The sequence below is a fragment of the Tetrao urogallus genome, assembly GCF_951394365.1.
Source record: "Tetrao urogallus genome assembly, chromosome: 1".
Lineage (NCBI taxonomy): Eukaryota > Metazoa > Chordata > Aves > Galliformes > Phasianidae > Tetrao > Tetrao urogallus.
In genome coordinates, this window is record NC_136813.1 from 133,516,029 (window position 1) to 133,534,474 (window position 18,446).

The window sequence follows — 18,446 nt, forward strand, 5'->3', positions numbered from 1 at the left end:
CCCCAAAAAAGCCACACATTCAGCTGAAGCACACGGTAACATGGAGCAGTACCTCAAACTGCAAGCTGCAAAGTTCAGTTGTGTATTAAACTCAGCCCTCTGCTACCATTAGCAAAGGGCAAATTCCCTACACGTGCAACCCCACACCCCGTCCTCCACAGTCATCTTAACCAGCTGATCGATCTACAAGCACACAACATAAATAAGCATCATCTCTGTTAAGAGGCAGGGAGAATTTCAAAGTTCAGGGCAAAAGTCTTAAAAAATACTTAGAATTAGGTCCTCAACCACACACACTGCTGGTTTATTGGTAGAACACAACTATCTCATGCAGCTAGTGGCTAAGGTCTCTGCTCTGGTTACAGGTATAAGTTTTACTGAGTAGATTTTCAGAACGTAGCTATTTAATTTCTGTCACAAAGAAACAGAGCAGTAAAAACGCTATGTTAAAATGTTGAAACAACCAGATGTTCTCAATGAACACTCAGGATGCTGTTGATTACAGTACTACAGAATGAAAACCAGGAGGTGGGTACGTGACAAAGCATGGCCTTGTTTTGGGAAGCCATATTAATATGGGTGATGCTCATGAAAAAGTCTACAAATGCGTATTTGTGGGCTCCATGGGAAGCTTGGAAAGGAGCTGGTGGTACACCAATGCTTCTGGAGCCTCTCACATTATCACAAAGTTTAATTTGGCCACTTAAACAATACTATGCCTCTGATGTTTACACCTGGCAAACTGGTGCTGTGCAAAAGCCACTCAGACAACCCAGGCCTGACCCCTTCTAATCCTCTTTAGGGGCATTAAACCTCTCTAATGGAAGTACAGCAACACTGCCTCTCTCTCAGAGGTCTATCTCCCTCTAATCTCTACTTTGGCTCCAGTTTTTCCCTCTGCATCTTCCCCACAGATCTCTACTCCACAAGCCTTTGTGATCCTCACCCCGAGTTTCCACCCGACCAACTTGCCTACCACCACCTTCCCTTCTTCTGGGCTAGGGATCCCTCATAGATGTATCAATTCTATCCAGTGTTTCCACTGGCTTCACAAGATAAGAAGGCAGACATGCTGAAGATATGAAAGAAAGGGTTGCAAAGTTTCTCACCTACCTATTAAAAGCTACTTAGTACACATGATGGGGTGAATTAGCACACCAGCAGATATGGCAGACCAGCTAACCTGCGATAACTCAGCAAGAAAGGCACAAGGCAAGCTGGGCTCAGAGAGCTCTTTGGCCCTTTAAGAGGTACAGATCTGATTCAGAAGTTTAGTATTTGCAGGAAAAACCACTGACACAACATCCTCCAGCCTTAAGGGAAACCAGCTTTCATGTTGGTCTCTTCATCCAGTCATTCTGTAGACTCACCCAGATGTCACACTTGCCAGGGAAGAATCTCTCCGGGATGCGGGCAGCATACAGTGCAGCACCAGTGATGTACAGGCATGCCATGAGTGCCAGCCAGCCTATCTGCCCCATTGTGGCTGCTTTCAGGAGCCCCTCAGAGATGACAAAGTGCAGGGTGGGAATAACCCCACTAAGACCCAGACCTAGAAATACTCCTGGCAGGTAAAGAAAATGTGGGAGAGTCAGGTTTGAGTACACTGGCAGAGAAAGGAGACAACAACAACAACAAAATACAAAAACAATGGCACAAAAACTCAGTATTTGCCAGAGCAGCAGAAAGGTCACAACTCTTGAAGCTGGGTAACTGTAACGGGGAGACTTTAATGGGGAGAAGGGAAGGGATGTTAAATAAGGCACAAATTTCCTTCAAGTAACAGAAGCTACTTCATTGTATGTTCCAGCAGATAGTGGAATTTTTCATTTTAACAATCCTGTATGCTAAAGTTGGCAGACATTACACCAGTTACACATCTGGGACTGTAGAGGGCACTGAGACTACATGAATTATGTCATGCTGTATCACAGTCTCTCAAGAGCGGGGCAACAAGGAGAAACAACAAAGACATTTAACATATTCACTGCAAGTAATCCTAGGAAACAAATGTAATATCTGAGGCTCATCTGCCACACGTGAGAATGTGGTGGTTGACTCAGATTTCAGAAGTACTGAAATCTTGGAGGAAAAAAAAAACGTGGGGAGGATAGAAGGAAATAATCACATCCTATCAATAGATTTTAAGTTTGGAAGGCTGAACTCTCGAAGGTACCTCGATAGCTCGTCCAGGAAATCTGGATTTACTGTAGATGGCACGCTCAGGTTAAGTAACAGAAGGACTAACATTCACCCCAGCTGTGTTTGTAGTCCATAGCTGCCCACTGCAGGTCTCTATTACTTCCTACCTCAGAACACAAAACCAAGCTCATTTTCATTCCTTCAATATATGAAGGAGAACAACTAGGCTCTTTGCCTTAAAGAAGTATTTTATCTAGGCAAATCACTCAGCTTAATTCAATCATTCAATGATTTGCTAGCCTGGTGTTACAGAGACAAAACAAAAAGCTGCACACACAGACACACACCAAGCAGCCAGCCATTTTGAGCAAAGTCGCTAGGTACAGCTAGAGATACTTTGTACTGCCATTCTTACTGCATGTGTTACTGCCCATTTCACGAATGCACTTCCAGGACACCAGCCCTCATCTGTGCATCCAGCTGGCTATAAGCAATGCTGAAAGAAAATCCATCAAGTTCACAGTCCAAGGCTATTAGCTTTCTCTAAAATTGAGTTCTCTCTACGCCTCCTCAAGACAGCTCCTCCAAGTGCCACGCAGGAAGGAAGGAAGGCAGACAAGAAGCAAAATAATTGATTTCAGGTCTTACCTGCCCTCACACCCCGGTATTGAGGGGTTGCAAACATGTCCCACTGTGAGACAATTATGGCTGCGATGCCCAGGACACAAATCACAATCAAGTAGATGAAGCAAGGCTGAGGGTTGCAGTAGAACGAATAGTACAGCCATGGTACAAAGCTGCCCATTATGAGAAGTGCAATGCCAGAATAATCCAGCCTAGAAGGAAACAAAAATCAGTTTGGTGGGAAATGCAAACATTAATATGCTTCTCAAGCAGACCAACAGACTACCTTTCACTGAAGTTTTCCCCCTCTACTTCAACTTACTTTCTGACCACAGCTCCTCCACCAGTGCATTCCTACAGTAATGTGTTATCTTCATAGCACACAAGGTCAGTTCTGGACAGTCACCAGCAACATACTGAGCAGCCTTTAGATCAAGGTCTTTTCAAGGAAACTCAGATTTAAGCTTTGGATAAGGAAAAAAGCAGCACAAAGTGCTATGAACACAAAGAAGGGCACACAGCGTGTTGAGAGAGCACAGCCAACACAAACTCTTTAGAATCTGACAAGTATGAGTTAGGCATCAGCTAAGTGACCACTGGGGAATAGCGTCGTAATTTTTCAGCCAAGCTGTTTTTCTAGACACCAATGAAGAAAGGAATTCCCACAGCCACTGCTTTTCACCACACCCTGCCAAAGTGTTCCTAGCAGAGAAGATGGAGTTAATTCTTTGGTAGGGGATTTTAATTGCTGAGTTACCCTAAAGGTGGTCTTGCAGATTACATAATCCCAGGTTGAGTAATCTTAAGAAACATGAGATGCTTAGCAGAATGCACGGCAAAACCAAACTTGATACACAGAGCTGTCTTACATAAGAGTAAAGATTCAGTTACCAGAATAATTAAATGACAAATAGTAACAGTAGCATTCAAAAAACAGTTCTACCACTAAGCTCTAGGTATAGTACTTGCAGCAGCAAGATGCATTCACACACCTGCTGAACAACATAAAAGGAAACAGTTCTAAGCCTAAAACAAGACAAAAGCCCCTGGCGAAACAAACAACGATTAGAAGAAGCTGCAGTGAATCAATCTCTGCTCAGTTCTGTTCCAAAATATACAGAGCACTCATGCAGTGAACCACTCCTACACTGGGGCGCCAGGCACGAATTCCAGTCCTGTTTTCCCAACTGTTTCCTATTTGGCTTACCCTGCCCTCTAGGCACTTACTTGGAGAAGAGCCGGGAAACACCTTCTGAGTGGCAATAAACCGTGTGGAAGAGCCATGAGAAGGAGAGGCAGAGGATAGCTCCCAAGAAGAACAATCCAACAACCACTTTCTCCTGCACAGGTGCTACAAAGGACATGTTTGGCCGGAACATGTAGAAGATTCCCAGACACAGGAAGAACACACATCCTGACAAGCCACAAGGCAAGAAAGGTGTCAATTTTGTGCAAACAAAAACTTTTCTTTCAAAGAGCATGGCTTCAATGTGCAGATGTAATAAGCAGAGGAATTGCACGGTAACTAGCAGCACAAGTGCAGAATAAACGTCTTCCATACTTCAGTTGCACTTTCCAAGCAGGTTTTTGTTTCAGCCTGAAGCATTTCAGACTTGCACAGACTCTGTATTTTTACTCATTTTGCAAGAATCCTGACAACAACAACAACAAATTTGTATATAATTATAGAATCTTGTATAGGAGAGAGTATAGTTCAAAGAGCTTGCAAGCTGAAAACCACTGATACAAGCTGCAATGTCATGTTCCCAAGGCAAAAAAAAAAAAAAAATCTTAATACTTACACACTTGGGAATAATGACTATTTAGTGGTAATTTATTAATGATCAGGAAATTATTAGTTCATGCAGTGGAGTGTCATAATTAAGGACATCCCAATCAACCTCAGTGGGAGAAAATCAGGAGAGGGACACCAAGCTAATTTAACAGGTCACTATTGGAATGATTATGCTGATCACTCCACACCAACTTCTATCACGATCTCAACTAAAGAAAGCTACAAACCTAACCAGCATTAGAGCAAACTGAACGTACCTAGAAGATGTGTCCAGATGTTACCAGTCTCTGTGTGTATTCTGAAGATACTCTTGAAACAAGCCCGGAAGGAAGGCATGGGTGGTCTGTGTCCATGCAACAGGTAGTCGTTGTCCTTTAGCCAGTCAGGCAGAACATCATGGGGAATGACTCTCCATCGGCCCTCCCATACCTAGAGTTTAGAAGGTTTTGATTAAGTACAGGAAACTTGACTTCAGTAGGGTATGGCAAATGTCAGAAAACCCTCATTAGTGGAAGTGTTAACCTACGGGTGTAATAAATAGAAAAGGGTTTAATGGGATGTCTCTGGGGAAAAGACACACTCTTGAAGTGTAATGCTTGAGTCACTCTTCCCTATTCAAAACATTATCATTATGAAGTTTAGCTGCCTCTCCAGAAAAATGAGTGCTTCAATATTTCATTACACAAGATAGATACTGTACTTTTTGTTTGTTTTACTGCTAATTTAGGGAGAGCATTTAATTCATTTCCATGTCCGTTTATGCAGATTTCCACAGATCTTTCCTATTTAATTGAAGGCAACTTTTTCTCTCCAATAAAAATCCTTTCTGCCAACCACAAGACAACCTGACTATAACACCTGCTAGCATTTAGAGGCAATCTAGTAAAAAGGCTGCTCATCAGCACTACAATAGGCAAGAAAACATGAAATGGCAAGAGTCCAGTAAGAAGTGTTTGACCCCCTATCCAGACTGGAAAAAGATCTCCCACATTCCCAGAACAAAGTGACAGATTTGTTAGGCCAACAGATTCATGACTGTCAATGCCATTGGATTTCTTCTTTAAAGAAGCTACTCTTGTAGCTGGTTCCCAATGAAAAAAAATAATACATATAGCTGTTCTTAGCATTCTCCAGTGTTGAAAGATACAGGTCGTCTTCAGTTTAGCTTGTGAAGTGCTGCTTCTGAAGCAGAGGGGTATCAAGGAAGTGCTTTATGTACCGGGGTTGTTTCTGCAGCGTTCGTTGCATTTGAAGTCTGCTTAGTAATACAGGAGTGAAACTGGAGAATCCTGCAACACTAAGTTTAGAAAGCTACATTCTTATTTCAGTTTCAACATCAAAAGTTTTCAAAATTCATTCTCCTTGCTCCTCCACAAAAGGAAAATTATTATAATCAGAATAACCATCCCAGTTAAAGACCAGATGCTTAAATATATTTAGCAAGACCAATTAATTTTAGTCAATGAAACAAAGGTTTAAGTCAAGGTAGGAATGAGATTTTACAGAATTCACCTTTCAAAGCATCTAAAAAGTAGAAAAGATGCGTCACAAAAAAGAAAAAAAAAAACCCACAAGCAACTCAAGTTCCTCTGTAAAAATAACAAGGAATAGTTCATAAAACCAGCAGGAACAAACATACAGAGGGACAGCATGCGTCTCACCCAAGAAAAGGGGTCCAAGGCCGATACTGCCTACACCCCGTGGCTTAATAAATAACAGAAATCGAGCCAAGGTCAGCAATTACAAAACCTACAATGGATTTAGTTGGATAACTTTTAATACATTCTTGTTTTCTATTTGAGTCAGGGACAAAGCTTGTTCTACAATGTATGCAAAGGGTGTCAGGAAAGCAAAATATCTGAGAGTCTGAAAAAGCCCAAAAAAAATAAAAACATCCTTGTAAATGAAAGTACCTTAAGAGGAAAAAAAACTGGAAACAGAAGGCTTTGATTCTGCTTTGTACACACAAGTGTTTCTCAAAAAAGGTTTCTCAGTTGCTTGATCACCTTTTGAGTCTTTTATAATCCTTGCTGTTCCATATTTCACAACTTTATTTATGACAAACTGAGATCCCAAGAAGCTGTAACATTCCTAGTTATAACAAGAGACACCCATTCAGGGGATGCTATGTACCTGCTCTTCCTCTTCCTACAGGCATAGTTTGTTGTCCAATGGAACTTCCTGAAGAAGGAAATCACTTTGGCAGTTTCCACATGCTCTTACCTTACACACGAATTCTTCCATTCTCTCCATGGCATGATGGGCTTGTAGAAGAGGTGACATACCCATAAACCCTTCATCTTCTTGAGGTGACTCATCATTGTGGTTATTATCCTCAGAACTCTGGGTTGGAGAGAAAAAAAAAAAAGTTTTGTAAAAAGGTGAACAGAGAAAGGAGTTGTTGTTTTCCATACAAAACTGTGATTATCTGAGGTGTTGGCAAACAAGCAATCTTCTATCCTTGTACTGTACTGAGGAAGAAATTCAAAACAACCAGCCAAAAAATTATTACATTGTCAGATATCTGAGAACAACTCACATGTCTGATTCATTTTGCACATGCTTTCACCAGGTTTGGAAGAAAGCAGTGCTCCTCTTTAAGCTATGCTTCATTAAAGTCCAGACACAGAGCCTCAGGCTTGCAGCCTACTCTCCTCTAGGGAAGAATTACTACCTGTTTTATGATTCAGTGCCACCATGTATGCTTTAATGCCACTATAACATATCTGGCATTTTAAAACAATAAAAGCAATACAGGGAAAGAAATCTATTTACCTTGTTATAAGGCTCAATTTTTAGTTTGAATCTGAATATCTATTCTGTTTAAAGGTCGTTTAGTCATCAGTTGAAAGTTCAAGGCACTCCAAAAATCAGTACGCAACTTCTTTTAGTTGGACAAAAGCACATTAATCAAATAAAAGCAGTAACTGCCATCAAAGCCTTAAGCAAGATTAAGAGAAAAATATCCATCATCCACATCCCCAGTAGAAGCCAGAAGAATTGTGAGAACAAACAAACAAAACTACTGAGCCTGGGCAGTCAGTTGATACTTGTCACTAATAAATACATAGGGAAAAGTTAGCAGGTTTGGTAGTTTTCTACCCTGTGCTCACTTCACGAGCACCATCTCCATGTCACAGCGCACACTACAGTTCTTCATTTTAGGGGAAGAAAAAGGGGCAGATGGAGAAACAAAAAGAGCTTTACAAGTTTACTCACTACAATGCTCATAGCCCAGAGACTCCATTCAATACTCCAGATTCCAAGATAAACAAGCCTGAGAAAGCTAAAGAGGGGAGAATGAATCTTCTGTATGGCTCAAGCTTGATGTAGGAAGCTGCCTCATCTCATGACCAAGTCAAGAAAAGCCCCACAAGAAAGCCAGGATGATGACTGGCCTCCTCAATACCACAAGCTACAACACATTCTCCTTTTTCTCATACCGAGATCAGTGTTTAGTTATCACTGAATCAGTCTAAAGTGACTGGGAATCTAGCATATAACTTTCTGTAATTCATTCATGAATTAGTACCAGTAACGTTCAAGTCAGTGTCCTAGGTTTTGAGTAAAGAAGGAAGATCTTGCTGTGCAGATCACACGTTACAACTCTCCTTCGGGTAAGGCCTTCTTCATTAGTCCCATCAACAAGTAAACTGAACAAGCTGCTTAAGCGTTTCATTTTTTAAATAAATACAAGGAGCTTTTCTAGATTTGAAGAACATTCACCTAGATGCCCCAACTTTATTTCACTCTGGCCTCCCAAGGAAGGAATGACACATTAGTGCTTGTTCATCCACCCAATGTGTGCAGTTGCCACTAGAAGTCGCTTTTTTTCAAAGGTCCCCCTCACCACATCATCCTCAACCCAATTTCGTTCATCCACAACACAGTTCTCTGCTATCCAATGCACAGTATACAACCTTTGTACACTACGTATGACCTCACATTCATCCAATGCACAGTATACAACCTTTGTACACTACGTATGACCTCACATTCATCCACAATAGAACAATTCAATTGACTGAAATCTTCTCACATAACTCATATCATTTGTAGGGTTTACTCACCTTCATTTACCATTCCAGTCTACAGCACCTCTGAACAAGTCTGGACAGCAACTGCTTATTTTATATCAAATGTTTGATACAAGTATTGATTGCCTACAGGCAAATCTTAGAGCAGCATTAGATAAACTCTCACAGCCTCAATTTCCCATTCATTCCAATGAAAAAGGCTTCAGGCAATGTAATTGTAAATAGGTTTAAAATTATTCTAAAATAGGTATGTGTTCTGCGGGTCTGGAAAGTGCTATAATAAAAAAAAAAATTGTTTCATTCTGACTCAACAAAATTCACAGACATTTCCCTCACTGTTAGTTTTGCTGACCTTCTCTACTAATGGATCTCTCTCCTGTTAGGCTTCTCAGTTTCCAATATTATAAATAATTCACTGAAGGTCTAGAAGAGATGCTCATTATGAGAGCCTGCAGAATCTTAGAAAATCTCAGAAAAATCTAGGGCTCTTCAGACTAGGGAAGGGAAAGCTCAAGGAAACATAGCAGCCTTCCAGTAGCTGAAGAGGGCCTGCAGAAAACCTGGGGAGGAAATTTTTATAGGGGCAGGTAGCGACAGGATGAGAGGAAAAGGTTTTAAACTGAAAGGGGGTAGACTTCAACAAGTTATCAGGAAGAAATTCTTTACTGTGAGGGTGGTGAGACACTGGAACAGGCTGCCCAGTGAGGCTGTGGATGCCCCCTCCCTGGAAGCATTCAAAGCCAGGCTGGATGGAGCTTTGAGCAACCTGGTCTAGAGGGAGGTGTCCCTGCCTATAGCAGGGGGGTTGGAATTAGATGATCTTAAAGGTCCCTTCCAACACAAACCATTCAGTGATTCTACAAAACTAAAGAAAACTTGAGATTCCAAGGACATGCCTTACAGAAAAGCAAGGCTGGTATGTAAGAAGTACTGCTACACCTTTAACCTACCCTACAATTCTCTCCCCCAGCAGCATATAAGGACCAGCTGGAACGGGGTGATCAAGTTAGTAATCATCAGTTTACAAAACCAGGCAGACAGAAGGAAAAATGTCCCTTCTCTTACTGAATCAAAGCCCGTATTCATTGCAGTCTGTCCAGTGACTCAAAGCCAAAAAACGTTCATTTCCCCCTCTCCACATACTCCCATTTCTAGAATGATGGGAAGGCTTAATTTGAACAGACTGTAAAGCTCGAAGAGCACAGTTATTTATGAACTAGTCCAAAATCTTTGCATTTTGGCAATGTGCCTACAAACAAATCTTTAGTGAGCTTTTTAGTGATAAAAAGGAATTCATATCATATATATATACACACATATATATACACAAACACAGTCCAGATTACTGCCAGAAAATGGAATTGATTTTACTATCTCCTTCCTGCCCATTAAGCTGCAAAATTAGCGTTCAAGGAAAAAACTAAAGCTCAGCTTCTTAGTCCTTTTTTCTCCATAAGGACGAAAAATGAGGTCTGTTCTGGAATATCTGTCCTCTCTCAACTCCTTCACCCCATGTTCTATTAGAAAGGACAGTAAACTGCTTTTTGGAAGCTCGAAATGTATATCTGGAGTGCAACAACAACACCAGTTTTCATTTGGAAATCTGTAGGAGACTACTGACCTTCAACTCTTCAGATAATGACTGAACAAAAACCACACCTTTCTGTTCAGAAGGCACATGGTAAACCATCCAGTGTGGTAAGCTCCTCTGTCTTCAGATTCCAAGATTTTCTCTTCTTTAGCTGACCATATAAAAGATACAACATAAACAAGCGTGCGCTTCAGGACCCTTTCTCTACTATTTCCAAATTCTGCCACAGAATCACATTCTAAAACTGGAAAACAATGGGCAAACAATCCCTCTTGCTCAACACCCTGCAAAAAAACAAAACAAAACAAAAAAAACCCACCAAAACAAACCCAAAAAAACAAGAGTCCCAAATGAAACTGTTGTTAGTGCAATACGGTACATCCTGAACCAAGTACTTCCAGGACTGTTTTTGCCTTGTACTTTCCAGATTACTGGCTAAGAAGATTTCTATTTGACTAACATTTCAGATGTTCTTTGTTCTTATTTATTCTGCATTGCCTAACTCATTCAACTTTCCTTGCAAGAGTGATCTCAAGTTTTCAACACTGAAACTGAAGACTCTGAAGTCCTTAAGGCATTTGGAAATGTTTGATTTTGAAATAAAAACCCTCCTCAATCACTTGTAACAAGCAAGCTTGTTGCAATCGCCAGCTGTCACTCTCCTGCTGTACAGAGTAGCAATGCCTAGAATCAGTCTTTCATGCAAATCAGAAATCGTGGTTCCTGAATACTTAAGACTCCACACTACACTTAAGCATCTGGATGTTTATGTCTATGGAAATGTTGAACAATATCACCTTTGCAGATTCGTAAAGGATTAAACTACAGGCAAACAGTATCCAGTGTTACATCAATTATGTAACAGAAGCATAAATGCATCCCGAGTTAAGTTGTACCAGAGGGTAAGCTAAACCTGAAGGCACAAGTGACAACGGTTGGAAAAAAAAGGTTTCACTGGTTCATCCTCATGCACTTCATTTTGGGAAGTCTTCCAGCTTCTTTCATGATAGCAGTGACAGACAAGAAGGCAAAAGTGAGAGGTAAGAAACAGACTTGATTATACCACTTTGTTTGGAGTTCTGGTCAACGCACATCCACAGACAGGCCATCTTCAAAACAGGAATTTCAGAGTCTATTTTGGTAAGGATGGAAAAAGCTTAATGCCAAAACCAAGACATAGAATACGAGCAAATAAGAGCAGGAAACCTCTCAGAGTCCAATTACCCTCATGAAGTTAGTTTACCTTCACATTAAATCTTATCATTTTATAGCAACAGCAGAGAACTTTTTAGAAAAGTTTACGTGAAGTACAAAAGTCTGTTGTCTGAACACCATCCAAAAAGAAAAAAAATAAAATAAAAATCAGATCACATAGCCAAAGACCTTGCTACAGACAAAACCACAGCAAAACCTGCTCTGACAAAATCAATATACTTCTTGGCTACTACAGCTCACCCTTCTCATAGAGAGGGTAACAATTTTTATTCTGCCCCCTTTGTATCTGTCAGCAGATCATAGAATCCCTAGAGTTCAAAGGGACTTTTAAAGGCCACCTCGTCAACTCCCCTGCAACGACCAGGGACATCACAGCTAGATTAGGTTGCCCAGGGCCAGATCCAGCCTCACCTTGAATCAGATGCCCTATTTGTTGATACAGTCCTCATGGGAAAGTCTGCCAGAAGCCAAGCTCCAAGAGCAGAATAATATTCCAGAAACTCCTTACCTGCTTTTGAGAAAGATGGGTTCTGCAGACTGCAAGTAACAAAAGTACAGATAATTTTTCTTTACATCAGTTTAAAGACTTACTGAAAGCTTGACAGTTTGTGTGACTATTACCTCACCCAGGTGACAAGCAAGCTCTTTTTCACTTATAGACTACAATTTTGCTAGAAAAATGCTATCTGCTCATTAGAAGGTGCAAACTGAAGCAAGTCAGACTTAAATCAACCTTAAAAGCTTTATTTTATCAGAAGTGATCCACTTCTCATCCTCTCAACCTTTTAGTAAAGTGCTTCTGGCACTTCTGACCCTCAGGTTGATTAGCAGATCCAATGGTAACCTGGCAGAAGTTGCTCACAGTTTTGTTAGGCAAACTCTGTTAGATAATCATGTTGCATCGTATAACCAAGAGATTGAAGGAGCTCAAATTAGTGCAACAGCAACATCAGGAGCAGCAGCTCCCATTTTTACCAAGGTTCACAACAGAATACCTTCTGTTCACCACATTTGTGAGCAAATTTCAGTTCAATACATTTCTGCTGGTCACCAGATTATTTCCAGTCCCTCATTCTGTACTGAAAGGAACATAAGGACTTGGTTTAGCTTTCTGTAATCCACATGTAACTAATACCTGCTTCCTCAGGCTGCTGTTTTCCCCAAACTCCCAGCAATTTTCAGAACTGCACGTCCAGAAGTACAGTAGTTTTCACCAGTCGCATCCACAGAATTTGATGCAGAAGTACACACAAGTGTACAGAAGTGCACATAATAACCAGCAACACCAATAACTGCAGTACACATCACCTAAACCCTTAAAGGGGCACAACTTCCCCGTGTCAGGGTTTCTTTTTGGACACTCACTGCTCAATTACTTGAGGGCCATACAGATACCTACGTATTATTAAGATCGGGAGCTAATGAAACCTTAACTGTCAAGACTCTGTTTCTGATCTCAGTTCATTGTTGACAGGTTGCTGGTGCCTTAAAACTACTATCACAGGAATCTTCTAAATACAATTCTGTCTGAGTGCGTTCTATAGTTCTTGTTGCTTCCTTCAGCTGATAAAAGATGTTCCCCGTTCTGTTCTCCTCTTGACCTGCGTCCAGACAGAACTCTGCCTCAATATGAACGCACCATTGTACCATGGGCAAGATAACTCAGAAAAAAATCAAGTGCCTTGATTAACAGTAAGTTACAGGACACTATGCAACCCATACTTACGTACAATTCTCTTCCTACAATACCGGTTAGAAGACATACATCGCCTCATTCACAATACCGCCGTTATCCACTATATTAAACTGAAGTCACAAAGTCTAGACGTGAACTTGGAGCTCTCTTGCTCTTGTTTATCTTGATCTCATCAGATGAATGATTAATAGTGTTTAACATGACATTCAAGTAATTTAATGTTTCTTGGGGCAATGTGCCAGATTCAGTAACTCGAGAGCATGCAGTATAATGGCCAAAATATGTTGAAGGCTGTAATATAAAAATGCTATTTTTTCCTGACTGCAGTCCTGTAACATTCTTTTCAGTTAGTCAGATCCCCTTCTTCAGCAATTCCTATGTACCCATTCTGTCAACTGACCTTTTACCAGTGTGCATTTTGCAAGGAGAAAGCAGTGATAGGTGGTACCACGCACTTTCTCCCAAAAGCCTGTTATACATTTTTCAGAATTTCATCAGCTTATGTCCTTTAGATTGTAAGTAATTAACTGGAAAAGCAGGGCACTTCTCCTGGCCTTCCCTTAACTTCTGCACATACTGGGTTATTTTAAAACAGTTTTGTCACTAAGAGTTCGCATTCTCTTAAGGGTCTCTCTGGCAGGGTTATAAACATGTACATACCAGAGTTTCCAAAAGGCCAACTAACCCTCTATGCAGGGTGTGCAGAGCTGTTTTTGCTGTCACAGAACCAAAAACGTCTTTCATTAGCTCTGTGCCAAAGACCCTTGCAGCCTATTGGTCAAAATGTTAAGAACTTGAGGGTTCCTGCAGCTGAGTATTTTTCCTTTGTAGGTCACCTTCCTATAAAAGCTACACTCCATTTAATACAGCACTTGGAAACAGTTTTACACAACTCGTTATGGGTGACCGCTTGCTGGCACTCATTAAAAACAAGCGCTAACATTTAACACTTGTTTAGCAAACAGTTCTAGGACAAAAATCATGTTGGCTTCAAGCACACTCTTATTAGAACGAGCTCCCTCATTAAACATCTTCAGATGAACAGGGCTCATTAAACCTAGGCGTAATACCAGCTACTGATTTTCTGTCAGTGCTCTGTACAATGGACTGAGGACATCAGTGTCCACGCATTCTTACCAGTGCGCTTCCAAGAAAAGCCAGCAAAAAAACATCATATGCCATTTTGTGCTCCTTCACTACTATCAACCCAGGCAGCAGAAAAAGAGAGGAAAAAAAAATCCCAGTGGGCTTATGGAAAAGAGCGCTCAGGAAAAAGAACCGCTGGAATCACATTGCTGTACTTATCAGAAGAGCAAAGCCAAGCAATTTAAAGCAGTTGGCAGAAATGCAGGCTAACTCATCAGTACAACACTATTTTCTCCATATTGCTCTGAAGGGTTGCTGCATCCCTCATTACTGTCCAAGTCAGCCAGATAAGATCTCCGTGAGAATTAAGGCAAAAGCTGTGGAATATAACCTTTGTCCAGGAAAACAGATGTACCAGTAAGCTACAAACAAATCCGCTCCCTCGCCTCATTGCAACACCCAATGCAGCAAGCAACAGCCACAAACCCAGCAGACAGGCAGCAAGCCCAGCAGAGCACCAGTGCTTCCCCTCACAATGTGCTAAGGCTCTCCAGACTGAAAGGAGACAGTTTGATAATTCATATGGAAGCTTTCTGGGAGAAGAGGCAGCCACACAGACACGGCAGTTCCCCACATTACCATCCTTCGTGGCAGAAGACTGTCTACTCATGGTTGACTAGGTTAACAGTATTTTTTTCCCCCTGCAGACATTCATGCCCTAAAAGCCTGTCAACATCCAGGCACATTAGTAACTGTCAGTGAAGGATGCATCAGCCAAATTCCAACCAGTGGAGCCTGGAAACCATCTCCAGAGATGCATCAGATGTCTTCAGCTTGATGCTTGAACTGGAAAACTTGCAGATACTCTGCTCTGTATATCCAAGAGTGTTTTGCTGCCCAACAGAGGGCATTTTGCAGGACCAATACTAGATTCAAGTACTTGCTTCACTGACTGGCATCTGAGAAAGATATGCATTACTTCCAGTGCTTAGAACAGCAACTGAAGGAGAAATTCAGATGCTAAGATCTTTGACCTGAAGTAAAACACCAAGTTGTCTGCTTTCAAAGAAGTAACATGCTTTCCCAAGAGCTGAAAAAAAGATGGAGAGATGCAAAAGGTCAAACAAGTCTATAGAAGGACAGATTTTGAACATAACATGCTTTAAAATAAACATGTTTTGGTGGCCTCTTGAATTCTATTATGCCAAGCTTCTCCCATACACTCAGATGACAATCTCTAACAACAAAACCAGGAGTACAATGCAGAAGGCAAGAAAACGCAGAAGCAGTCCAAGTACCAATGGGAAAATGCTGGATGGAAATTAAAGCTAAATGAAATCAAGCAGATCAAGAAACTTGCAAAGAAAAAAAGAAGTTCAGAATATAAGAATATCACTTCTAGAAAGATTACTGTTAAAACCCCAATGCATACGGTTGGCCTGCAAGACTTCCTGAGACTTTTCCACTCAGAATCCATCATAAAGACAAATTAAAGATTTCCATGAATTTACACTCAAACTGCTGTTGCTACTGAAACTATTTTTGTGGTCTACTTTTGTAGACAACTCATAGTCACTTCTTGAACTGCAGAGGCTCTGAGCAAGTTCCAGAGCTCAAGTTAAATGCCTCAAGTTATTTCCTCACGTTCCAATTACTCTCAAGACTTTTCTTTTATACTTGGAAACTGCGTTATCCCCTTCTGTCTCTCTCCTTCACATCACTTTGGTATTCATACCTTGGAAAGTCTCTTGCAGCTACATGCAGGTACCATTAAATTTGCCAGAGGTGCGTGAGTTCCATGAAGGAAGCGAGTTCCACTTGAAGTCAAAACACGCGCTCCCTGAGAAGCAATCCCAACGAGTATTTGCCCAGGCTTCTTCTGCCCACTTAGATGACTTGAGAGACACGTGGAACTCCTCCCAGACCCTTACTACCGGTTACCAAACATTCAGAGCAATATGTCCCCACTTCACAGATGCATCTCAGCACCACCCAGTGCAACCACACAAGGCTCAACTGTATGAAAGGAAGCATCAGCCAGGAATGTAAAAGCCTCACTGCTAGAAGGCAGAGAAGATGGTTTTCCTGTTCACCTCCTATCACTGAGGGATTAAAGCTGAAAAAGGAGAAAGTCAAGCACAGGTTTTTAGGGCTGCGTAAAGATCTCATTCATCAGGTTACAAAAGTCATTCTCGTCTGACTGCATGGGCTTAAGAAAGCCACAATAAGAAGGATTTCTTTAGGGGCAATCACTGCTGGAATTATGCAGGCAGTTGAGACTATCAACATATATGCACTCCAGGAAAGAACAGAATTACGGGATCAAAGACAAAGAGGTTCAACATGTAACGGATATTAATTTTATGTGATCCACACCTTCTTCTAACTATCACTATGTAACTGGCAGATGATAGCACTGGTAGAGGGATACAGCTGTTTTACTATTATTTTAGGAAAGCGTGGTGAAGTATTCTGAATAATACCCAAACCAACCTTGTTTCTATGGAAGGGCAACTAAAATAATTGTTAAGGCAAATAACTAGTACCCCTTCTGGGCTCAGACAGTTCCCTCCCATGTAGGAAGTGAACATGCAAACAGGCAGAGGTAAGGGATTCTCATAGAGCTTGAGGCAGATTTATTATAAATAACAAAGCTGCAGTGAGATAACTAGGCTAATAAGATCAACAGTTAGCACGCAGGCAGAAGAAAAACAATGTAGTTTCATAACAGGACAGAAATATAAGTCAAGTCTTACGCCCAGTAAATTTTAGGGAAATAGTGTAACTGTTAGAATACGCCTGCCTGGTAAAACATCAGTCATAACAAATCAATTTAAAAGCATAGGAAAATACAGTGGATGTTCTTAGGCATGTACACCTTCCCTATACAGCTCTCATCCACTCTTTACCAGCATAGGGTTTACTAGATTTTTGCAACTACACTGAAGCAGGAAGTATTTGGCCAATAAAATACTGTGGGCGTCACTTTTATAAAGTTTGTTTAGCTTGTGTGCCTGGGCATTATTGCCATCTACAGAAGAGCAGAAACCTTTTTACACTGTTATCTAAACAAAACCAAAAGAAAATCATCCATTTGAACATACTAGTAAGTCACATCTATAGGGAGCATCACATAGCCAGTAGAGCAAAAAACTAAATTCTAGTTTGCATGTCAGTGCATCCAAATAACAGCTGTACTGAGGCTTATACACAACATAGGAAGACATACAGCATGGTCTTTTTTCAGATTATTTAGACCACTGCAGTCACCACATAAAGACCATTCAGTAAGCTAACGCTGCAGTGTTCCACAGCAGAGTGCTGATGCTCCATCTGAAACATCACACATTCAATCTTTTAAGAAGGAAAAAAACCCTCAGATTTCTTGTTTTTAAAACTGTGATATCACAGAATAGAAATAAAACTTTGGGCTGAAGGAAGAAAAGATGAGAATATATGAGGCCACATTTTGCAAAGAAAGCGTTGCAGTCCCAGAAGAAAAAAGCCTGGTCTAAGTGGCAAAAAAAGAAAACAAAACCAACAACATTCTATGGCAGCATTTTAAGAGACTGGAAAGAAGATAGGCAACAAACAAAAACACTTAAATACTCATAGTAAACCACAATTCAAGCAGCATATACTTTCGCAAAAGCATGCTAAGAATGCCTGAAAAAGGTAGAGAGTAAATCAGAGTTTTGGTGTTTTTTTTTTTTTTTTTTTTTTTTTTGTTTGTTTGTTTTTTTAAATTTGAAAGAAAACTGGTTGAATATATACTCGTCAAAATACTCTATACATGCTTCGTATTTCACTAAGCAAAAGTACAGAATGAATTACAAACCATAATCAGTTCTGGGCTTTTACTTTTCTCTGCTCCATCTTCAAGTAACTCACATTATTCAATCAGAAAGTCGAGACAAGAATGAAAACCTTACAGAACTTGACACCAAACACAGAGTCAGATAAATTATATCTGTTCCAAATAACTGTTAGTGTTATTCTTATTTTTTTTCCTACCTTAAGCAAATTCAGCCATTGGCTAACACACGTAGAAAATTTTATACATATTTTATGACATAATACAAAGAAGATGACTGCATTTATTCACTTTTATCGTGATTCTGAGAACAGCTTGCAGAAGTTATTGCACCATATAATCATTGGCATGGCTTCTCAATCATCAGTATTCTGAGCAATTTTAATTACAAGGACATCTTAAGCTAACTGCAGTAAGTGCTCACAGTAACAAAGTTAAGACAGACT

General features: G+C 40.6%; 1 protein-coding gene across 1 annotated transcript in view; it reads right to left on the bottom strand.

The window, feature by feature from the left end:
• Positions 1–18,446, bottom strand: part of ADIPOR2 (adiponectin receptor 2) — a gene marked incomplete at its 3' end in the record, with an annotated part of 39,974 nt that overhangs the window by 184 nt on the left and 21,344 nt on the right. Inside the window, exons 3-7 of the mRNA XM_079538223.1 lie at positions 6,785–6,904; positions 4,819–4,990; positions 3,994–4,180; positions 2,791–2,978; positions 1,371–1,564 (exon numbers count right to left, since the gene is read on the bottom strand). Coding sequence (XP_079394349.1) covers positions 1,371–1,564; positions 2,791–2,978; positions 3,994–4,180; positions 4,819–4,990; positions 6,785–6,904 — 861 coding nt within the window. The remainder of the gene's footprint in view (positions 1–1,370; positions 1,565–2,790; positions 2,979–3,993; positions 4,181–4,818; positions 4,991–6,784; positions 6,905–18,446) is intronic.